The sequence below is a fragment of the Thamnophis sirtalis genome, unplaced genomic scaffold (assembly GCF_051295495.1).
Source record: "Thamnophis sirtalis isolate CommonGarterSnake01/CBP01778 unplaced genomic scaffold, rThaSir2_p1.2 scaffold_2, whole genome shotgun sequence".
Lineage (NCBI taxonomy): Eukaryota > Metazoa > Chordata > Lepidosauria > Squamata > Natricidae > Thamnophis > Thamnophis sirtalis.
In genome coordinates this window covers 9,011,594-9,035,801 of record NW_028261382.1, presented here as the reverse complement: position 1 = coordinate 9,035,801, position 24,208 = coordinate 9,011,594, and the positions used below count along the sequence as shown (strand labels likewise).

Below are 24,208 nucleotides of genomic sequence, written 5' to 3'. Positions count from 1 at the left end.
CTTGCATAGCTCAGTTATGACTGACTTTGTCTCAGTTTCCCCCAGGGGTAGCTTTGATGAAAATACAAGTTTCACCACAACTTCGGAATGCATTGGGTGGACAACTTGTTTTGATAAGGAATACGCAAGAAATATTGCAGTGAATTGTGAATTAATATTTGGAAGACAGGATGTTGGCTGTTAGCAGAATAAGCTGCTGCTTGCAGAAATCCCTCAAGAAAAGATTACTGTAGACAACCTGAAATCTTCCAGATGTTGCTGACTTTCAAACTCCAGAAAGCTCCCATTGGCTTTGCTGAATGAGACTGCTGAGAATTTCAGTTAAGCCACAGGTTTCTAACATCTGAGTGAAAAAACCCCAGAAACATTAGTGATGAAACAAAATTGCTGCTTTCTTTGCTGACAAAAAAGTGAATTTGTAAGTAATTGTTTGTTTTATACGTGCTCCCTGCCAAAAATCTGATGGAGGGAGACAGTGTCTACTCAGAGCTTAGAAAGCTCACGGAGAGAAAGCAGCCTTGTAGTAGAGAATTTGGAAAGCTGTAGGAAGAAAAAGAACGATGACAAGGGATTAGACAGATATAATTGAAGTAGCTAACACTCAACGATCATGTAAGCAATAAACGTTCATTTTTTTTCTTGAGAAATGTGCTTTCAAAGCTAGAGCACGCTTCAGACATCCCGTTAAAACATTCTATGTTTTTCCTTGTGATTCTTCATTCTTCACAAAGATGCCTTCTTGGGTAGCTATGATCTATACGTGATACTAATACATCCATGTGGGAAGCACCAAGGTGCTTCTGTGGTGAAAGGATTTGCTGGTTAACATCACCATTGCTGGGGGGGAATGCCCAGTTGGAGGCTCCTTCTGCGTCCCTGTGAAGTTGCACCCATTTATCTACTCGCAGTCGCCTGATTTCAAAGTCAGCAGGAACTGGAGCCTGTGACGGGCGCTCACCCACGCTGTGGCAGCAACGGGTCTCCAACACAAGCCTGCCGATCATCAGCCCAGCATTTTAACCTGCACTCCCCTATCTGTATGTGATATCCTTACAGATTTATTTAGTGCTATAGTTATTTAGTGCTGTGGTTTAGCTAGTGTATGATATGGCTGACTACACTTGAATGCCCACTGCGGTTCAAACTCTACCCATGATGTAAAGGCATATTGACCTAGAGGTGAAACAACTCAGCTTTAGAGACCCTTATTTGTCTGTTGTACCATTGGAGCATTTTTGAATGCTACCCATTCCTGAGTGGGGCGGAATTTATTTAACCAACAAATTTGCCCTTTGGGGTTTCACATAGGATCAGCCATTCAATAAAATGGGATTTTTTTTGACACGGATTTATCTCCAGGTGCTTGGAGTGGCACAGTGGGCTAGAGGTGGAGCTCTCGCCTCACAATCAGGAGGCTGTGAGTTCAATCCTAGGTAGAGGCAGATATTTCTCTCTCTCTCTCTCTGGGCACAATGAGAATACATCTACTGAACAAAACTCTGCATTGGCGACAAGAAGGGCGTCTGGTCAATAAAACTCAGCTCCATTCAGTTACCCAGACTCCACACTGATGCAGGGAAGTACAGGATCATTAAAAGACAAAAAAAAAAAAAGTTGTCTACCCATTCCTATCCTCCTTGCTGTGTTTTTATTGCGCCTTTCCCTGTTGCAGCAGAGATAGGACAGAACACTTGAGTAGATTATTCTCAGATAGCAAGACATGCAATTGCACTGTCATATTGCCCAGTCCTTCATTATCCTTGCCTTGTTCCATTGAACACCAACTTTCTTCTATACCAGATAGTTAAAGAAACACAGCCCAATGATAGCTTGAGATCAACCCTGACTGCTCTTTAGAAGGCTTTAGAAGATGAAACTCAGATACTTTGGCCACCTAATGAGAAGGAAGAACTCCCTGGAGAAGAGCCTCATGCTGGGAACAATTGAGGGCAAAAGAAGAAGGGGACGGCAGAGAAGCAGGTGGCTGGATGGAGTCACCGAAGCAGTAGGCGTTAGCTTAAATGGACTCCACAGGATGTTAGAGGATAGGAAGGCCTGGAGGAACGTCCATGGGGTCGCGATGGATCGAACATGACTTAGCAACTAACAACAACAAATGCTTTCTTATCTTTAGCATCTCCTATAAATTGGAGGGGGACGGTATACATTTTTACAATAGATTCTTGGTTGTATAAAATGCCTTCTGATGAGGGAGCGACTTCAGCTAAGAAGTAACAAGTATTCTCCGGACTTCTATTTTATATTAGGCCAAAGGGAAAAACATGGAGAGTCCATCTGATTCCACTGATTGTCGTTCCTCCGATGAAATGCTGAGGCTCAGAAAGGAAAACCAGGAATTGCAACAGGAGATTGAGGTACTTTTTTCATGTCTCAGGGTGAAGTATCATTAGTGTCTGATTGGATAAGATACTCCCATGCTGTGATCCTATTTGGGAGGGAAGATAAAGCGAGAGGATTTGTCTTTATAAAAATCAGACAAATCTGTTTAAGATTAATTAGTTTTCTGTAAGCTAAAGAGCAGCAAGTGGACCATTAAACATGCGACATCTTCAGAGGGAATGAAAACCGAGAATAAGCCACAATTCACAAAGATAGACCTCAAGTGTCCCTCTCACGAAAATCGTAGCATCCTCTACTCCAGGGGCGTCAAACTCACGTCGCCACGGCTGCCTCATGTGACATATCGGGACTTGTTAAACCAGATAGGGGCATAGCCAGCACGTGATGCAGCTTGCCGGGAGTTTGACAGCCCTGTTCTACGCACAGAAATGCCTGTTTGTAGAAAGGCATTCATAACAGTCTTTGGAAAACCAATAGAATAACAGAATTGGTGGGGACCTTGGAGGTCTTTTAGTCCAACACCCTGCTTAGGCAGGAAATCCTATACCAAATGTTTGTCCAACCTCTTCTTAAAACCTTCCAGTGTTGGGGCATTCACAACTTCTGGAGGCAAGTTGTTTCACTGGTTAATTGTTCTCACTGTTAGGAAATTTCTCCTTAGTTCTAGGTTGGATCTCTCCTTGATTAGTTTCCACCCATTGCTTCTTGTCCTGCCCTCAGGTGCTTTGGAGAGTCCTTAACCAAGCTGAAGTTCCACCAAATGTTAGATAGATATGTGGCTAGAAACCCATGAAATTAACTCTCCGATTCATTACGGGCCACAACTTGGAAAATGTTGATTTGCCTTATGTTGTATGCAGAGAACTATGTTAGTAATAAAAATCAGGAGTCTGAAGCATCTTTTCTTTCTAACACATTTTTAAAAACATGAGCTATCTCTGATGTTGAGGGCCATTTTTATGCAACACACATAGAATGAATAATGACTTGTTTTAAGAGGCATGTTACGCACTCCCCAAAGAGAAATGCATTTTCTAAAAATTTTTTTTTTACCACTGCTTGCTTTCTTCATTGTCATTCTTTTTTGTTTTGTTTTTGCATCTATGACCTAGATAGGAATCTTACGAATTTTTCTGTCCCGTCTCAAGGGTCTGATAATGTTGTTTATAAAACGTAATTCTTAAAAAGCCAGAAAGATTAATAGTTGGAGTGCAGTGCCATATTGACACAACCTGCGTGCTGCCAAAAACGATTGCAGCAGCCTGGGAATATGTTTCAAAGAAATAAAATATGAGGTCATGTTTAATACTCTCTCTTGCGTCAGAGCCATAATGCACGTATTCAGGAACTTCTGGAAGGCAAGGAGCATCTGAAAAATGCCAATCAAGACCTGTGCAATCAAATGAGGCAAATGATCCAAGACTCCGATCGGGATAAACAAGAAGCCCTCGACAGGTGACTTGGGAGGGGAAGTAAATGTGGAGTGGCCTTTATTGGCCCTAAATTACCTTCTGTTTTTCTGTTTGGAGGAAATAATGTAAGTAATTATGCTCTTTGACCAGAGGTGGCATTCAGCCAGTTCTGAACAGTTCTGGCAAACTGAGAGTGGAAATTTTGAGTAGTTTGGAGAACCGGCAAATGCCACCTCTGGCTGGTAAAACAGAAACTCTTCTGGAGAGCTTTCGGTGGTTGACTGGACGACAGTGTCTTTATCATAATACACTTAACTTTTATCTACCGTGTTCTTCAGATTTGGATGCATGTGGCTTGTGAAGCTTCATTTATACTATACTATAAGCCCTGGCCGGGGATGCGATGGCTCAGTGGCTGAGCTTGTCGATCAGAAAGGTCGGCAGTTCAGCGGTTCGAATCCCTAGCGCCGCATAGGAGTGACCAGTGGTGGGATTCATTTTTTAAAAAACACTTGTTCTGTGTGCGTGGCTTGGTGGACGTGGCAGGGAAAGAATACTGTAAAATCTCCATTCCTACCCCACTCCAGAGGAAGGATGCTGCAAAATTCCCCATTCCCTCCCGATCAGCTGGGACTGGGGAGGCAGAGAATAGATGGAGGTGGGGCCAGTCAGAGGTGGTATTTACAGGTTCTCGGAATTACTCAAAATTTCCGCTACCGGTTCTCCAGAAGTGATCAGAACCTGCTGAATGCCACCTCTGACGGAGACGTCTTTGGACAGTGCTGGCTCTTTGGCTTTGAAACGGAGATGAGTACCGCCCCTAAAGTTGGGAATGATTAGCGCATATGTGTGAGGGGAACTTTAACCTATAAGCCGTGAACTTTTCCACGCAATGAATTAAGTGTTTCCATTTCCTCCTCCAGGTGTGAAAGAACCTACCGCCAACATTACGAAGACACAAAGAAAAAGCTCCTTGAGGAGACTGCAGGAAAACATGCTGCGGAGAAAGAAAAGCTTGTCCACGCTTATGAAGAGAACATTGCTCAGTTAAAGTATGAATGTATTGGAATAGTTAAAATGGAAACATCTGAAATAGGTTTATCCTCCATGGAGGTTTCTTGTCCTGACGGACGTCGTCTTCCATTTCATATTTTCTTCTTCTTCTCCAGGTTGGATATCGATGACCTGAACAAAGAGATGATTGTAGTGAAAGAATGTTACCTCGCCATCTGCAAGGAGAAAGACGAGCAGGTCGCCCTTCTGAAAGCAGCATTTGAACAAGAGCAGCAGCAGAGGGAGGGAAAGGTAGAGAGCTCCAAACGACCTTAGTTTATGGCAGACAGAACGGTTGCAAAATAGCAGGATTAAAAGACGGTCCCGGGAATCTTTACCTCTTCCTAATTAGCGGGATCTATGATTACACTTGGTAGCCCTGGGGGCGCAGTAGTTACAATGCAGTATTGGCAGAAAACTCTGCCCACAGCTTGGAGTTCGATCATGACCGACTCAAGGTTGATCCAGCCTTCCATCCTTCCCAGCTCGGTAAAATGAGGACCCAGATTGTTGGGGACGATAGGCTGACTCTGTAAACTGCCCAGAGAATGCTGTAAAACACTATGGGGCAGTATATAAGTCTTAAGTGCTATTGCTATTATTCACTTTGGAAGGATGGAAGGTGGAGTCAACCTTGAGCCAGTCTGAATTGAACACTGTTGTGATCTGCCAGCAAAGCTAGCAGCAGATTCAGACAGTGAGGAGGTTGGGGAGGAACATGGGACAGTCCTGGAGTCTGGGGAAGGCTCTGATGATGGCTCTGTGTCGAAGTTAGAGAGGAGGACAGAGCCATATGCCAGTTATCAGCTGCCTTCAGAATCAGACAACAGTGAGGCAGACGAACAGCTGGAGCCTGTTCCCAGTGTGCGCATGCACAGAGTTGCCAGACGAAGGGAAGAGCTAAAGAACGGGGGTCAACTTGGGAGTAAGGCCACAGGTGGACGATGAATGGCCCCTCCCAGAGGAAATAAAAGAGGAGCGAAAGGGGAGTGGAGTTTGCAGGGGACAATTAGTTTGCTTAATTGGCTCGTGACTCTCTGAGACTCCTTGCCAAGTTTTGCAGATATTGGCAAGTCAGCTCTCCAAGCCAGATAAGGTCTGTGACTGTAAATCCTCCCTTGAAAGACTTTGCTGGATGTGAGTGAGCAGAATTCACAGCCAATTAATAAAAGGGGTTTTTGTCGGGACAAGGAGTCTGCTTCATGCTCTTGGGAAGCCAGGCTGTAGGTAGCCTGCAATATTGCATTCTAACCACTGCACCACCAGATCTAGTATAATCAATACATCTCACTTCAATAGGATAAAGAAATGTTTTTGAGTAAGATATAGTACCTTAACATACACAATAAGAAATTTGTGCAATGAGGGGAACTGCAAGAGGTTGTTACTTTTTACCTCTTTAATCAACACAACCTCTTCTCTGAATGACGCCCTAACATCTACTCTTAATGTTAATAGTTTCTGGTGGAAAAGGAAGATTCTTTGAACAGACTAAAGAACGAACTAGAAGAAACGTACAAGAATTCCATGGAACTCGCGAAGAATCAGTGGCAGAAGGAAAAAGAGACTGAAGTAAAGCAGCGTATTGACAGTGAAGTGGAACTTGCCAAAAACATTTGGGAGAAAAAACAGAAAGAGGTGTGCTGGGGTTTCTACTTCTACCTTCAATGAGAGCCTCCAGTGTAGTTTCACAGAGACTGGGTGGGTGGGGTTGTGTAGAAATTCCCCTGGATCTTGAAGAGCTTATTCATCATCTTTTAATAATCCCTTGCGGGGTGGAATCTGGGCAACTGAATGGAGCTGAGTTATTACTGGCCGGATGCCCTTCCTGTCACCAATGCGGAGTTATATTCAGCAGATATATTCTCATTGTGCCCAGAGGCAGAAATATCTGCCCTCTACCTAGGATCGAACTGACAACCTCCTGATTGTGAGGTGAGAGCTCCACCTTATAGGCCAGTGCACCACTCCTCTTGAAGAGCTTACTCCTGGGTTTTAAAAGCATAGCTTTTTCAGTGGCACAGATAATTCAGCTTCTACTAGTATAAAATGCGTATCCTTCTGATTTCAAGGAAGCTCGGGGATATTTTTGTACTAGCACTGATGATGTTGCCTAGTTAGCGTAATGAAACGTCTGCTAGAAAACAAGCAAGCTCAGAGAGCACCAAGGACCCCTCACTTAATTTTTGCAAGTATTCTCTGAAAACATCTCGATCCTTTCTCTGTGCAAGTTCAACATTCAGCTCCTATTCCTTCTGCTTACTAGGAAAAAACAACAACAAGCCTCCTTGTTTTATTTAGGTTTTTTTTTCTCCCCGCCGCAAAGATTTTCCCTAAGAAATTTATCTTTGGTTTAGCGCAGTCTTCTGTTCCCTACAGAGCCAAGAGCAGGCTTGTCATGAAGTTGAAAAAGAATGGCAACAACGACTGGCCAAGGCTTTGGAGGAGACCAAGAGAGCAGCAGTCGAACTCAAAGATCATGGTAGCCAAACGGAGGAAACCCTGAGCCAGCTAATTGCAGAAGCAGTAGAGGAGAAAACGGTGTCGTTTCGGGAGGCTCTGAAAGCAAAGGAAAAGTCGTTGAGGGAACACGAAGCGAACTATCACGAGAGCATTGCCACTCAGGTGACAGGCGGACGTGCGGCTTTATTTTTACGGGGTTCCCGATAAAACCAAAACATGCATAAGTTGAATCAGTGACATATGAAGTAAATAGGAATAGCACTTAGATTTCCATACCGCTTTACGGTGCTTTACAGCACTCTAAGCGGTTTACAGCAGGGATGTCAAACTCAAATTCATTGAGGGCTGCATCGGGGTTGTGTTTAACCTTGGGGGGCCAGGATGGACGTGGCCAGCTCAACGTCACTCGTGTCTGGGGTGATAGTGGTGGCCTGAGCGCCCTGCCTCCCAAAACGGGCTCCTGAGCTCCATTTTTGGCTACAATGGCCTCCTGAATACTCTGCCAGCGAAAACGGAGCACAGAAGGGTTGCCCAGGGCCCTCACAAGTTCCGTTTTCGGCTGCGACAGCATCCTGCAACCCTCTGCCAGCAGAGCCCCATTTTTTGTCAGCGTCCAAATATCATCCAAAATTAAATTAGAGTCCAAGGCAAAGTATTCCTCCAAGTTCCAATTTATTAAGAGAGACATGTTGGCACATCTGTGGATACCCGAATCTGAAAGCTTCCCGGTTTTCCCACCCAGTTGAAAGTTCAAGATCTTGCCCCCACCCCCCCATACACACATAAGTCCATCCCATGGTCCAATCTCCCACTGCCATACTGGCAGTTTCCACCCATCCAGTTCCGGTCAGGCTCAGAAGCGTAGAGACAAAAGATGAACCTTGGGCTTCTACAAAGGAATTATTTATTTTGACAACAACACATTCTACTCCTTACTATTCCCCCTCCCAATTCCCCACTAATGAAACAGCATAGTAGAAAAAAATATTAGTGTGGCAGGCCTGACATTTTTGCTCACATGGGCCATTCCTTTGCTGTTTCCAAGGTGGCCCCACAGGCCAGATCTAAGCATCCCATGGGCTGGATCTAGCCCCCAAGCGTTGAGTTTGACACCCCTGGTTTACAATGTCAACATAACGCCCCCAACGATCTGGGTCTTCATTTTACAGTCCCGGAAGGATGAATCAACCTTGACCCGGTCAGAATCGAACTGCTGACAGCCGGCAGTCAGCAGAAGTAGCCTGCAGTACTAATTGCTTTAGGACTAAATCTAAAAAAAACCTAAGTTCATCCTTGACTTAACAGAGCAACAAAACTATGTGTGTTGCAAGTAATCCTCAAGTTACGACAGTTCATTTAGTGAGCACTTGAAATTACAACAGTCCTGAAAAAGGTGACTTAGGACTGTTTTTCACACTTACGACCATTTGCAACATCCCATTGTCATTGGGAAGTTTGCCCACTGATTCATATTTATGATGGTTGCAATGGATCTCCTTTCCAACCTACTGACGAGCAGAGTCAATGTGGAAGCCAGGTTCACTTAACAACCGTATCCCTAACTTAACAAAACCACAGTGACTCGCTTAACAAATGTGGTAAGATATGTCGTAAAATGCGGCAAAACTCACGTAGCAAACATCTCATTAAGCAACAGAAATTTTGGGCTCAAATTAGGAGTTGGGGGTACCTTTAATTGAAACCGACCTGAAACTTGATTTTGCTTTTTTTTTTTGCTTTTTTCTTGTGGGAATGGCTTCTTCTTGACCTTGGTTTACTCATTGTAGGTGGAATTGGCTCTGACGAAAGCTCGTGCGTTGTGGCTGCAAGAACTTACGGATCTTGAGGAGTACAGAAATCACTTGAAGCTAGCCAAAGCAAAGTGGGAAAAGGAATCTGAAATCAGCACAGCAGAAAAGGTAGTGGAGAACGATTTCATCGTGACTTAAGCGGCCAAATGTGGACAAGATGACAGTTTTGTATTTTACTGCCTTAGATTAGAAAAAAACTATGAAATTCAGTTGATGGGATCGGACAAATGCCTGGGTATCCGTTTAAATTTCCCAAAGAGATGGATATTGAAGACTATAACACCACAGCAAGATTGTGTGTGCATGTATCTGTCTGTCATCTTCTGAATTAAATAGTTTTAAAGTGAGTTTGAGCAAGTTCAGCTTGCAGTATCTAATTTCAGAGCTTTTAAGATGCCCTTGGAAATGGTATTTATCAAATAACCTTAACCAGTGTAAAGCTTTCCAGCTTGTTGATAATAGCTACTTGATTTAAAGAGTCCTTTATTCTTGTCTTCAACAGTGCAGCCATATCCTTTCCCTCCACCTCTATTAAAGTACCAATTTCAGATTTGTTTCCAACTAGTTAAGTGTGGTAATACCAGGACTAACCACGATGATCGCAAATGAAATAGACTGGAGGATAAAAGAGAGGAGTCTGGCTCTCTTGGACAGCCACCCTCCTACGTTAATTTCAAACTTGAGTTAGGCCGCCCGTATGAAAGCATTCAGAGAAAGCTTTAGGCATTACGCTGTGGAGGTGGAGTGGGGTGTTGTCCTCCAAATTTGGCAACTTCAACTCCCAGAGTGGCTGGCTGCAGAATTCTGGGAGTTGAAGTCCACAAGTCTTATTGGAGAACCTTGCATTTAAGGCATTACTAAATAATAATAATAATAATAATAAACATCTATCCATCGTCTCTTGCCTGCTTCAATACTTTAATTGCTATGCTTTTTTTCCCTGATTTGTCTTCCATGTTCCTCTCTTAGATCTTTATCTCTGTCTACGTTTGTTTCTTGAATGTTTAATCTAGATATTCTTGAATGTTCAATCTAGATATTCTTGAATGTACAATCTAGATATTCTTGAATGTTCAATCTAGATATTCTTGAATGTTCAATCTAGATATCCCTCCCACCTCTCCTCTCTTCCACTGTCTAGTTGCTAAGATTTCTGTCCAGATCCCTCCCTCCCTTTCTAACACATCTCCCAATTCTTTTAATATATTTTCCCCCAATTTAATTAATCACTATTATTTTCATTGTTGTCTCCTCTTTGTCTTCTTCCTCTGCCTTCATTTCTTCTGTTGACTCCTCCCTTTCCTTGGTCTTTGCACATCATCCCTCGTATGGTATTTTCCATTTTTTCCCCATAAACTCCTTAAATCCTTTCTCCATGGCACCTTTTGCATTTTGCAGAAGTAATTCCATCTCCTTCGAACTTCCACAGTCCAAGAGCTGCTTATTCAGTCCTTTGGCTACCCTTCAAGGAGTGCACTAGTCCAATTCTTATGTCCCATAAGTAAACAATTGTTCCATATAGATAAGGCATTACTGACCGACTTCTGTGCGGCCTCTTTAGGTATCTGCTGTTGAAGAGAAATGGAAGAAGCAGCTTGAGAACAACGAGAAAGCCCAGAGAAGAATCCAAGAGCTTGAAGAGAAGACACTGTCCCTTCGAAGGGAGCTGGAGCTGAAGAAAGATGAGACCTCGTCGCTGATTAAAGCGGAGCTCGCCAAAGCTCATTCCCAGTGGATTAAAGAAAAGCAGGAGGAGATTCTCAACATGCAAGACCAAAACGAAAAAGAGTGCCACGCCCTTCTACAAGACCAGAAAGTTAAACTCGGTGAGATGTTTGCAAAGGCCAAAGAAGACCTTGAAAATCGAAAGGAAGAATTGCTGGGCCAAAAGGAGGCCGAGCTGAAGGCGTGCCTTGTCAGGAAGCAACAGGAATGGGCTGTTCAGGAAGCCAAGAGGCTTCAAAATGAGATCCATCAGTACGAGGACAGGATTCTCGTTCAGGTAGAACTGCTCGTAGACGACCTTCACAAGGATTTGGTCCAGTGGGCAAGCTGTGAGCGCCCTTGGGAAACTAAGTGGGACACGTCTCCTCCTCTCCAGATCAATCTCCAGTTCAAAGACAAACTGACATTTTGCTTGCAGAAAGCCTACCGAAGCACGGTCAATGCCATCCTTGAAAAAGCCATGGAAAAATGGAACCAGGTAACTTTAACATGGCCTTAGAAAATGATTGGTATTTTCATTTTATGGTCCTTTGTTTTTCATTTTTTAGCAGTACATTGCTAGAGGAAATGGAATGGCTTGTGAAAGTAAAAAAACAACACTGATATCTTACCATATCAATATAATATAAAAATTTCTTTAAAGCAGAAGAATCTGTATATTTGCACATTTTTTAAATAGTAGTTGTTAGATGCGAAGTTGTGTCCAACCCATCGCGACCCCATGCACAACGTTCCTCCAGGCTTTCCTGTCCTCTACCATCCTCTGGAGTCTATTTAAGCTCCCACCAACTGCTTCAGTGACTCCACCCAGCCACCTCATTCTCTGCCGTCCCTTTCTTCTTTTGCCCTCAATCTTTCCCAGGATTAGGCTCTTCTCCAGGGAATCCTTCCTTCTCATTAGGTGGCCAAAGGATTTGAGTTTCATCTTCAGGATCTGGCCTTCTAAAGAGCAGGCAGGGTTGATCTCCTCTAGGACTGACCGGTTTGATCGCCTTGCAGTCCAAGGGACTTGCAGGAGTCTTCCCCGGCCCCAGAGTTCAAAGGCCTCCATTCTTTGGCGTTCAGCCTTCCTTATGGTCCAACTTTCACAGCCATTCATTGCAACTGGGAAAACCATAACCTTGACTATGCATACTTTGGTTGGCAGGGTGATGTCTCTGCTTTTTTTTTTTTTTTGCTTTTTAATAGTACTTTTAATTAATTTCCAAAGTCAAACAATTGCAAACTGACTTAGAAAGGGAATAACAAAGCAAAGTAAAAGTGTCCAAAATATAGATAACCAATTTTTAACCAAGAGCACACCAGTTGATGAACTTGCAATAAATCTAAGGTTCTAGATTCTCTGCTGAGAGATGAATGCTCCCGATGTCACTGGGTTCCATGCATTGTTCTTGCATTCCACTTTCCCACTCCCCCACTTTTTATTGAGAGGAAAGTTTCACTCCTGACATGTTACACTTGAATATATTCTCATCTTGAGCTGTTCTTTGCCCCAGAAAGAGAACTGAAGTGTAGTTATTCAGTTTTGCTGTGTCAGATGTATATATAGTTAATCTTTCTTTGCTGGGAAGAAAACTAGATTCTTCTCTACTCCGAATGGGGTAAGCAAGTAGGATTTGGTAAAAACCAGGAGAGATCAACTTGACAGCCTCTCTCAGATTTTTCTAGGAACGAGGAATACATTGGCTGATCCTTCATTGTAGGAGGGCTAGCATTTTAAGAGTGAAATGTGCTGAACCTTAATTTCCATTGTTGTCTTTTACTTTCTCAGCAGTTAGTGGTTTATTTGAACTTCTGACTTTCTCTCCGTAAAGGGAGGTGTATTTTGGAGAGCTGTTAAAACGGAAGTGGTGTGAAATAGGCCGCAGCGTAGCATCACTAAAATTTAGGCAAATAACTAAAGACACTCATTGCATCTAGAATAAATATCAATTAATCTACAGAAACCATCATGGCAGAAAAAGTGGTAAAATCAGGCAGTATTTACTTAACAACCAAATTGCATAGTGACAGAAGCTCTGTCTCCAATTGCGGTTGTAAGTCAAGGACTACCAATAATTAGTAGTAGTAGTTGTCGGTATTAAGATAAAGCTGTCCTGGTTTTTTTTTTAAATATAAGATTAATTTGAAAGTTGGTTCTGAATTGCTGTCTATTCTTGTAAAACTTTTACGTGTTCCTTTCTAGAAACATGAAGATCTGGGCTCCAATTTCAAAGATTTGGATGACTCTTGCATGCAGAACGGAGAAGGGGAGGCTGGAGACAAATTCAGGCGTCCCACATATAACATTGGGCAGCAAGTAGAAATCCAGCGGATACTAAGAAAACATCCTCCTTTGCAGGAGGCTGAAATAGATTTTGGTATTACATTGCATCTGTTTCCTCGCTTTAATTTGAGCCTTGCTGATTCTATTTTACCTAATTCATAAATTCAGTTTTTCCTGGTCACAATTGACTGTACTAGCCAACAGAGAGGCTGTTTAGAGCAGAGGTATCCAACCTTGGCATCTTTAAGACCTGTGGACTTCAACTCCCAGAATTCTGGGAGTTGAGTTCACATGCACGAGTTGCCAAGGTTGGACGCCCCTGGTTTAGAGAAAATAATTGCACAGATATTAAATAATACTTTGGAAATAATGTTACTGTGTAGAGTTAAAGCTGGGGAAGCCCACGAATATTATTCAGTTTATTAGGCACTGGATGACATCTTTGTAAAGTAAAATCTAGAGAGCTCCTTTATTAAGTACTAAGCTGGTAGTCCTGGCCAATTTTCTGGTGGGTGTCAATGAATGCTGAACTTCAGAATATTCAGAATATTCTTTGGTTTTCAAAAGCCTTTATGCGAGTATGGAAAACTGAGGCTTTGTACACTGTAAACCTAGAATTACAGACCTGTAACTGGAACTCAAGAGTGCTAGTTCAAATTCACTAATTCTTCATTGTTAAAAAGGTGTACAGGATGAAACGATGCAGCTTCCAGAAAAGTTTCTTTTAAAACAACCGCTAAAGATCTCCATAATAACCACAATCTGGTGGTAGGACCATCTTGTCTCTTCAGTTGTTTGGTCAGCCCAAAAAATGACCACTTGCTTTTTCATATTTTGTCGGTGCAGGTTGTAAATGTAAAAAAAGAAACATGTCGCAAGCCGAGGTTTGTTTTGAGCATTATCAACAGCAGCTGGAAAAAAAGGAAAAAGAATGTGAGGACTTGAAAAGGAAACTCGACAAAGCTTGCAAGCATCTCCAGCTGGCGGTGAAGGAACAAAAATCGAAGTCTGAACAAGCCCACGGTCTGTACCGTTTCCATGCTGATGTTGAATAGGAAGTGCTGGTTCACTTGTCCCTCCGTTTAATTTGATCCTTTGTTTGATGACAATTTAGTGCATAATAGAAGGATGAGGTGGCTCAGTGGCTAAGGCACTGAGCTTGTCGATCAGAAAGTTCGGCAGTTTGAATCCCTAGCTCCGTGTAATGGAGTGAGCTCCCGTTACTTGTCCCAGTTTCTGCCAACCTAGCAGTTTGAAAGCACGTAAAGAATGCAAGTAGCAAAATAGGGACCACCTTTGATGGGAAGGGAACAGCGTTCCGTGTGCCTTCAGCTTTGAGTCATGACAGCCACATGACCACTGAGACGTCTTTGGACAACCCTGGCTCTTCGGCTTTGAAACGGAGATGAGCACCACCCCCTAGAGTCAGGAATGACTAGCACATAAAGGGGAAACTTTACCTTTACTTTTAAGTGCATAATAATAGAAAATGGTCATTCTAATGTAGTTTAATGTTTCGGAATGTGTGTGTGTGTGTGTGTGTGTGTCCCTTATTCTTACAAGCACAATATAATAACTTGCTTTTTCTATGATCTAATAATATATTGACATATAAAATAAACTTCTATTGCACTTGTTTAAAGTTTTTTCTAATTAGCTTAATGCTTTATCGTAGAACATAATCATGTCATTTGCAGTTAGGTTCTCAATGGTTCTCTTGTTAAATGGCTTTTATAAAAATAACTACCTACCATTCTCCCAGGAGTTCAATTACTCTTTCCAGAATAGGAACGTTTGCAATTGGCCAATTCAGAGTCGTGTTATTAGTAATTTTGATGTGAAGTTCTGTATCATTTCCCCCATTTATCCTATTACGCCCCTTCTTTCAGATGTAGTAGTTTTAGTCAGTAGAGATGGTTTTGGCCTGTATTTGTTATGAACCTTGGAATGACTTACACTATTTTGATACCAGTGAGTTTGATGAGACCCTGACAAAGAGTAACGACCTTTTGGGTAACGACCCAAAAGGTTACTAGTAGAAGAACAATCCATTGGAATTCTAAATCATACTAAAAACAAACTATTATGCAGCACCAGGTGAAATGTAATGACTAAAAGAGGTTTTTTTTCCTGTCTTTTTTTTTTTTAGAGAACGAAAAAATTATGAAAGCCCTCATGGAAGAAAATTCGGCCATGAAGAACCAACTTGATCTGAAATGTGTCAATATTCCTCCCAGGTAGCCCACACATTATAAACTTTATTCTAATATAACTTAATAAACTTTCTGGGCAGTTGTAACTTCATTCTCGGTTTGGGCATTCTGTTTCCTGCACTGCCAGGTCGTCCTCAGAAGGCTGCATTTCAAAGCCTGGTTGTTTGTGTGATGGAAAAGCTTTGGAAGAGATGCGTTCCCAGTATCTTAAAACAGTGAGCAAAATTAAGAGTAAGTAGTAAAAAAGATGATGATGATGATGATGATGATGCCACTATCAATTCACCCTTGTTCTTAAGCTTACAACAGGGAAAATTCTAATATCTTCTTCTCTTCTTTAATTCCTCTTTTACCACTTCTGGCGCCGAGGAGACACAGAGTCCTGGTTCTTGCTCTGGTTCTGGTGGTGTCAACCATTGTTGTAGTGTGTCTTTGATGCTATCTCTCCATCTTCTGGGTCTGCCTCACGTTCTTTGATCTTCCTGTTTAGCATTTGCCATGGGATGGAATCCTCTAATATGTTACCTACTGTAGTGTATTTTGGAGGTTGTGACTCTTTGAGAGCTGTATGCAATGAAATTCATTTTAATGTGTGCCAATTAGCGTACATGCAATAGCAATAGAACTTATATACTGCTTTACAGCCCTCTAAGCGGTTTACAGAGTCAGCCTCTTGCCCCCAACAATCTGACTCCTCATTTGACCCACCTCGGAAGGATGGAAGACTGAGTCAACCTTGAGCCCTGTGAGATTCGATCTGCCAAATTGCAGGCAGCCGGCAGGCAGCAGAAGTAGCCTGCAGTACTGCACTCTAACCACTGCACCCCCATGACAAAGTGACAATAAAAGTTACTCTAAGTTCCACTACCCGTCTTCATATTTTAAGTCTTGTTGAGTATCTACTGGTGAAACTTGTAAACAGTTGTGTTTGTAGTGGTACTAAGGGTGCGCAACTTAGAAGAAAGAGGAATAAAAATAGATTTCTGATCCTGTCTACACACAAGGAATACTCGTTCTCTGTCCTTTGTCTTCTCACCGAAACAATTCGGTACAATTCCCAATTCTATGCATAAATCCACACTATACGGACGCCGTGAAAGTTGTCCATTGCAATTCTATGTTTTATATGCATCACCAAATATAAATTGGTGTTATTTGTTCATAGGTGACATGCTTCGTTACATCCACGAAAGTAAGGAGAGAGCAGCAGAAATTATAAAAGCTGAGGTTTTACGGGAACGGCAGGAGACCGCCCGAAAAATGCGCAAATATTATCTTATCTGTCTTCAACAGCTTCTGGTTGATAACGGCAAGCATGAAGGGTGAGGCATTTCAAATCATGCTAGATGTGAAGAGAACTCTCAGCAAACTCAAGGTGTTTTTGTGGATTGATTTTTTAAAAAGTGATTTAAAATTATATTGCTCTGGTTGTATAGTGCATGCAACAATTTCAGGTGAACTGCAGAGACCGAGAAAAAAAAAGATCTGTTATCTGTTTCATAGAAAATAGCAGATACATCTTATATTCATGTATTCCTTCATTCCCTCTCTGCCTTATACAGAAATGCAGGTTCATTCAGCATGTCACAAATTCCATAGAATTGAATTGAATTCTTTATTGGCCAAGTGTGATTGGACACACAAGGAATTTGTCTTTGGTGCAGATGCTCTCAGTGTACATAAGGAGAATAAAATACATTCCTCAAGAATAAAAAGATACAACATTTAGTGATAGTCAAGGTTACTAATAAGCTATCAAATGGTACTAGTAAACAAATAAAACACTATAAATTGAAAGATACAAGCAACATGGTTATAGTCATAAGTGGGAGGAGATAGATACTAGGAAGGAAGAAAAGAATAATAGTAATACAGAGTAAATTATTTGACAATGTTGCGGGAATTAGTTGTTTAGCAGAGTGATGGCATTCGGTCCTTGTGTCTAAGTTGTTCTGGTGTGCAGTGCCCTATAGTGTCGTTTTGAGGGTAGAAATTGAAACAATTTATGTCCAGGATGAGAGGAGTCTGTAGATATTTTCACAGCCCTCTTTTTGACTCGTGCAAAATGGAAGGCAGGCTGGTAGCAATTGTTTTTTCCTGCAGTTCTAATTATCCGTTGAAGTCTCTGCCTGTCTTGTTGGGTTGCAGAGCCAAACCAGACAATTATAGAGGGGAAGATTATTGTCAATGCACCACATGTGGTACAATGAAATTGAACATAAATGAATGGATATAATACTAAAGGGGATCCCTGTAGCAAGAATAAATCTTTCTTTCTTCAACACTTTAAGAAAGTTCAAAAATGTTTTTTTTGGGGGGTTTGGATTCTTAGTTGACTGAAAAAGCTTTTTAAAGACTGGATTATTATTTTTAAAAAAATATATCAAAATCTTGTTATTTTTGCAGGGCTGAAAAGAAAATAATATGTGCTGCTGGCAAAATTGCTACAATGGCTAAAATATTAGAAACCCCTGTCCGGAACTCAGCACCAAATAAAACTCCATACTCAGGTATACTACTAATTTTCACACGTTTCACATCTTTTTTTTTGTTTTAATAGAGAAGGTAATATTTACCACTTAGAGCAGTGTTTCTCAACCTTGGCAACTTGAAGATGTCCGGACTTCAACTCCCAGAATTCCCCAGCCAGCGAATGCTGGCTGGGGGATTCTGGGAGTTGAAGTCCGGACATCTTCAAGTTGCCAAGGTTGGGAAACACTGACTTAGAGGCTGTTGAGTTTATTTGTGGGAAATTTGGCTTGTTTTAATTCCTTTTTGCTTTCCATGTCGCCTGACAGCCCTTCCCCAAAACTCCAAAGCGGAAGAACCTCAAACGTGTTACACTCAACATTCCAAGTCCACCCCAAAAGAAAGTCAAACGCGCGATGAAAGCACTGGCAAAAGACACGCGCCGCGTAGCTTGCAACCGCAGCTTGATGCCGAAAGCGAATCATGCCTAGTTTCTCAAACCCAGATGACCAGAAGAGCTTTTAAGCAGGCGGACGAGACTTCAGTTGGTGCTGCACCTGGGGGAGCTTTCGGCGAGGAAGAACCTGGGAACAAATTTCTACCGGGTAGAGTTGGAACATTCCAGGATACTTCCCCTTACGGGTCTCAAGGAAAGCTACCCAGTACCCATCCCGTTGTAGTGGATGGTTTCGACTTTGGAGCGCCTGGCGAAAAGTATAAGCGCCTAAACGAAACAAAGGTTGGATGCAGCCAGTTGGCTAGACAATGGAAGGCGGCAAAATCTGGGAAAACCTCAAGCTTTGAAGTCCAAGAAACTCCCGTAAGAGATGAAGGCTCTTCGGATGAGTGGAGCTTATTAAGCGAGACTCTTCATGTGAACCACAGTGGTGGCCTCCAGCATCCAAAAATATACTCCAGCGGGCCTCGAGACTGCCATTCGGCGCTTCCCATGACCAACACCCGTTCCCAGGTCAAGGATGAGACTTCTGGTTTTTCACCCCGTCTCGGTGGACACCACGAGAAGGAACTTATCAAGAATCAAAATTGCACCGATGGCCATCTGGCCGCAAACTCAAGTTGCACACCGTTCACAGGCTTGGGCACCGTACGTCCCGCCGGCGTCCCTCCGAACCACGCTGTGCTCTGTTCCACAGCCGGGAAAAACTATAATTTGCTACAATCCAGGAAACACATCCACAGGGTTATGGATTGCCAACAAGACAGCGGCTTTGAGAGCCCGCAGATTAACTTTGATTAATTCCCCAACATTGGAAAACTCGGACAAAAGAGATGCTTAAATATATTTAAACGAAAGGGTGTGGAGAACGCGTGTGGTGATGGCCTTATGAGTGTTTTTGTTTGTTTCTTTTATATTTCGACCGTTGTGTGTGGGCTCAACATCCTAGGTACCTGATGTTGTTGTTACAGATTGCCTCTCTGTGTGTATGCGTGGGTTGGTGTGTTGTGTTTTTCTTTATACGGCGGGGGTAATACTGAATTGTGTCGCGGGAAATTATCTATTTTTGCACTTGAGATTAGTGTGCAGTCCAATGCAAATTTTTTTTTACATTTTATTTATATAAAAATAAAGCAAATACTTTGTGGGCCTAACGTATCAACCCTCAATCCCCCCCCCCACTACCAAAAAAAAGCTGACAGCCTCTTTTTGTTGGTGACTTAATACTTCCTTTTTTTTCTATAGGCATTAATAAATATGGCAAGAGAAGTCGTAAAATGGGGTAAAACCAATGGTGGGTTGCAGGCGGTACGCCCCGGTACGCAGCACCGTATACTGTTCCAGTACGGTGCTCCGGAGGGCCCATCCGCCCGCCCGAGCTCCTTAACTGTATTTGAGCTCTTCTGTGCATGTGCACGGAGCGCCTGGCGTCTGCGTGGCACTCCACCGAGCAGTTGGAGCGTCGCGGAGGCGTCGCAAGAGGTAAGGACACATGCGCGCACGTTCATGTGGTGGACGCCGAGCCCCATTGTAACCGTATCGGTTGCAACGCGATCCGGAACCCACCACTGGGCAAAACTCAACCAATTTCTCACTTAACCACATAAATTCTGGGCTCAATGGTCATAAGTTGAGGATTATCTATATTTAGCAAAAGCGGATAGATTTCAAGGAAGCATCCAGTCAAAAAAAAAAACCTCCAGATTCATGGGGTTCTACAATTATTATTTCATCTATAGAAATGAATGAGTAGACATGGGTGGTTCCCAGTTGCTCCAATTTAATGTAGATTTCCCACAGTGGAGGGATTTTTCTCATGATTATTGTAAAAGTTATGAATTTGAGAGCAACACTATCATTATCCAATCAGGATTTTGGTTTGTCTTAGAAAGTAACTGCAGGTTCTTCCTTATTTCTTTAGCATAACCTTTAATTAGTTTGCGGGCATGGAAGGGTTTGGGGTTTTTTTTTCAGTTGACCTAAACTTTGTGAATTTTCAACAAATATAGTGGGTTTTTTTATGGGTCTCTATCACCGCCTAGTGGTTGGCAAGGCCATCTCAAAGAAAATAACATAACAATATTTCACCTTAGCAGCATTAATTTTTCATGTCAGTGTAAAAAGAAAATTATTCACAGATTTCGTATCTTATTACTGTTGGAGTTTTCCTATTCTTCATGAAGATGATCTTCAGGGATGTATTTTGAGTGATGTTTTCATAATAATCCAAATTGTGAAAGTGCCGTGTCATATGTCTGATGTGTCAAAACAACATATCGAAGAACCAGGTTGGCAAAAGCTTCTTAAGTCACCTTTCTGGCATGGTCACTTGTGATGGAGAAGTAAACCAGTGTGCTTTCTCCAAATCTGGGTTTACACATTATCTGAATAGTGGCTTCCTGGTTTTTTTTCTAGGTCCTTCTCATGGTTCTAATCGATCCATGGAAGTCTCAAAAGAAAAACCAAGAGATGCCAAAAATAATAATAATAATTGAAAAACGCGTGTAACTTTGCCTAGTTGCATGTTTAATAAGCCAGGATTTTTTAAAAAAATGGCCTGTGAATAAAGTCTCTTGGGTTGAAGGCCAACAAAAGAATAAGCATCCCTTTAATTTTCCACCCTACAAATTTAAATTTTCTCATTGCCACTTTGCCTCTGTGTGACAGATTTGCGCCTGTTTTCCTTTAAACAGGCAGTTCTTCCACTGACAATGGTTGAAATGAGGGGTGTCCAGCCTAAGACTTATGGACTCCCAGAACTCCCCCCAGCCAGCATAACGGAGTTGGAAGGGACATTGTCGGTCTTCTAGCCCAAGTCCCTGCTCAAGCAGAAGACCCTATACCATTTCAAACAAGTGGATGTCCAATCTCTTCTTGAAAACCTCCAGTGATGGAGCACCCACAGCCTGTGAAGGCAAGCCATTCCACTGATTAATTGTTCTCACTGTCAGGAAATTTCTTCTTATTTCTAGGTTGGTCCTCTCCTTAGCAATAGCAATAGCAGTTAGACTTATATACCGTTTCATAGGGCTTTCAGCCCTCTCTAAGCGGTTTACAGAGTCAGCATATTGCCCCCAACAACAATCTGGGTCCTCATTTTACCCCCCTTGGAAGGATGGAAGGCTGAGTCAACCCTGAGCCGGTGAGATTTGAACAGCCGAACTGCAGAACTGTAGTCAGCTGAAGTAGCCTGCAGTGCTGCATTTAACCACTGCGCCACCTCAGCTCTTGAATAGTTTCTATCCATTGCTTCTTGTTCTGCCTCTCAGGTGCTTTGGGGAATAGGTTGCCTCTTTTATGGCAGCCCCTCAAATATTGGAAGACTGCTATCATGTCACCCCTAGTCCTTCTTTTCATTAAACTTCTTGTGCCATATCCGTCATCGGACATTGGCGGTTGTGTTGGCAATCCTATTTTTGTCAAAAGCACAAGAAAGTGCTGAGTTTTGTCTAAACCAGTCCCTTAGGTTTTGAAGCCGTGATGTTCTTCTGCCTGGACCTCGTTTGCCTTCCATTTTTCCCTGGAGGATTAAGTGAAGTATGCTATATTTTTCCAGGTGTTGCATCACATGTCCAAAATATTCTGTAAAATTTCATTCAACTAGACATGCCCAATTCCTGCCACCGTTCTTTGTATGTTTTTATCTTCCAGTCCCCTGATCCTCTTTGTTGCTCTTCTCTGCACTCTTTCTAGAGTGTCTGCATCATTTTTATATCGTAGTAACCAAAACTGGATGCAATATTCTTCGGTGTGACGTTGACCAAGGCATTATAAAGTGGCACGAACGCTTCTAAACTGGCAGGAAATTGCTGTGGGTAGGCAAAAAGTTCTGATCAAAATTAATGGTGTGTCTAGTACCGGAAGAAGAGCATTCAAAATATTTGCAAACCGAGTGAGATGAACGTGGAAATGTGTGTTGTTCCCACAGTAAGGTGGGTTCATTGTAATCCCTCTTCTCCGATACCATGGATGTTAGTTGAGCTACATCAGTGGGACACTCCCGTGGAGATGAATCATCTCATTAGCAAGGGACTGATTGGGGTAGAGGCTAGAGACAGTAACGCCTATTCCCACAACTGACATGTTGTTTTAAGGAATGTGAGGCCTGATTCTGCAGCTGCAACTCTTCGGGTCAAGTAGGAGTTTGAAAGGGATGAAACTGGGGGAAACTCCTAATTCATTGTTCCAATTTGGCTGACCCACATTTTGTTTGTACAGTAACAACACCCACCGAGGGGGGGGGGGGAGGAAGAGACAGTTTTAAATTCTCCAAGCCACAAAGCTTACATCTAAACCATCCACAAGCAAATTATATCCGACGCACAGAAGAATTGTAGGTGCTAACAATTTGTACATATTAAGAAAGGAGAATTGAATAGAATAGAATATAGAATAGAATAGAATTCTTTATTGGCCAGGTGTGATTGGACACACAAGGAATTTGTCTTTGGTGCAGATACTCTCAGTGTATATAAAAAGAAAAGATACATTCGTCACAAATCATACAGTACAACACTTAATGATAATTTAGGGTACAAATAAGCAATCAAATCATACTAGGAAACATAAATTGTAAGGATGCAATCAACAAAGTTACAGTCATAAGTGGGAGGAGATGGGCAATAGGAAAGATGAGAAGATTAATAGTAATAATGCAGTGAAGAGTTTGACAGTGTTGAGGCAAGTATTTGTTTAGCAGAGTGATGGCATTCGGGGAAAAACTTCTTGTGTCTAGTTGTTCGGGTGCGCAGTGCTTTATAGTGTCGTTTTGAAGGTAGGAGTGAAACAATTTATGTCCAGGATGTGAGGGGTCTGTAAATATTTTCAAAAACCTCTTTTTGACTTGTGCAGTGTACAAGTGCTCAATGGAAGGAATGAAAATAATTGTCTTGAAGTTTACGTACTTTTATTGTAGAGTTCTCTGACCCAAAAGCCTCATAAAAGTTTTGATTTGATCTGAACTCGCATTTTCTATTTCCTAAGCTTATGGGATGGAGATTCAAAGCAAGGAAGTAGAATGGTTTCACCAGCCTATATAATAAAAGTCTGTTTCAAGAGATAAAAATGATTTGGGTAGTTAGTTACACAGATTTGTCTTTTTTTCTTTCTTGAAATATGCCACAGGCAGCCAAACCCACAGAAGCTTATGGCAGCTTAAAGAGTAAGAGTTTTCCCATATTTTATCTCTTGGTCCTTTATAGTAACCAAATTTCCAGTGTTCTTTTTCATCAGGAAATCCCAAGGCTACAAACTAATCTGAGAAGGCAAAAAACTACCCCAGAAGACAATATTAAACCAAACTATTCCCAAGTCGACTTATTTGGACATGCCTGCCAACTCATTAGAAGTAAAGGATGACTTGTAGATCTTTATTTTTATTTTTTTAAATTCTGCATATTTGGGCATTCTGCCACTTCTCTATTTGTGTCACAAGAAGGAGGGTAGCCTTTGCCCCACTTCTCCAAATATATATATTATAAACTTTTGAGTTTATAATATATTCCAAAAAAGATGTGGAGACTCTAGAAAGAGTGCAGAGAAGAGCAACAAAGATGATTAGGGGACTGGAGGTTAAAATATATGAAGAACGGTTGCAGGAACTGGGTATGTCTAGTTTAATGAAAAGAAGGACTAGGGGAGACATGATAGCAGTGTTCCAATATCTCAGGGGCTGCCACAAAGAAGAGGAAGTCAAGCTATTCTCCAAGGCACCTGAGGGGAGGACAAGAAGCAATGGGTGGAAACTAATCAAGGAGAGAAGCAACTTAGAACTGAGGAGAAATTTCCTGACAGAACAATTAATCAGTGGAACAGCTTCCCTCCAGAAGTTGTGAATGCTCCAACACTGGACGTTTTTTAGAAGATGTTGGATATCCATTTGTCTGAAGTGGTGTGAGGTTTCCTACTTAAGCAGGGGGTTGGACTAGAAGACCTTTAAGGTCCCTTCCAACTCTGTTATTCTAATTCCAATTGAGTTT

At 42.0% G+C, this 24,208-nt stretch overlaps 1 protein-coding gene across 3 annotated transcripts in view; it reads left to right on the top strand.

The window, feature by feature from the left end:
* The window catches only part of CEP152 (centrosomal protein 152), a 35,551-nt gene extending 16,171 nt beyond the window's left edge, over positions 1-19,380 (top strand). For 2 of the 3 annotated variants that reach the window (XM_087704208.1, XM_087704209.1), the window contains 15 exons: positions 2,268-2,375; positions 3,686-3,816; positions 4,697-4,825; positions 4,943-5,078; positions 6,285-6,464; positions 7,206-7,451; positions 9,077-9,208; positions 10,662-11,303; positions 13,011-13,185; positions 13,938-14,114; positions 15,241-15,328; positions 15,432-15,535; positions 16,470-16,626; positions 17,711-17,814; positions 18,103-19,380. In XM_087704208.1, coding sequence (XP_087560334.1) covers positions 2,268-2,375; positions 3,686-3,816; positions 4,697-4,825; positions 4,943-5,078; positions 6,285-6,464; positions 7,206-7,451; positions 9,077-9,208; positions 10,662-11,303; positions 13,011-13,185; positions 13,938-14,114; positions 15,241-15,328; positions 15,432-15,535; positions 16,470-16,626; positions 17,711-17,814; positions 18,103-19,031 — 3,438 coding nt within the window. In that variant the 3' untranslated portion in view covers positions 19,032-19,380. Of the gene's footprint in view, positions 1-2,267; positions 2,376-3,685; positions 3,817-4,696; positions 4,826-4,942; positions 5,079-6,284; positions 6,465-7,205; positions 7,452-9,076; positions 9,209-10,661; positions 11,304-13,010; positions 13,186-13,937; positions 14,115-15,240; positions 15,329-15,431; positions 15,536-16,469; positions 16,680-17,710; positions 17,815-18,102 lie in introns of those variants that run through there. The other variant, XM_087704210.1, reaches the window with a different exon arrangement.
* Positions 19,381-24,208: the final 4,828 nt, after the last annotated feature.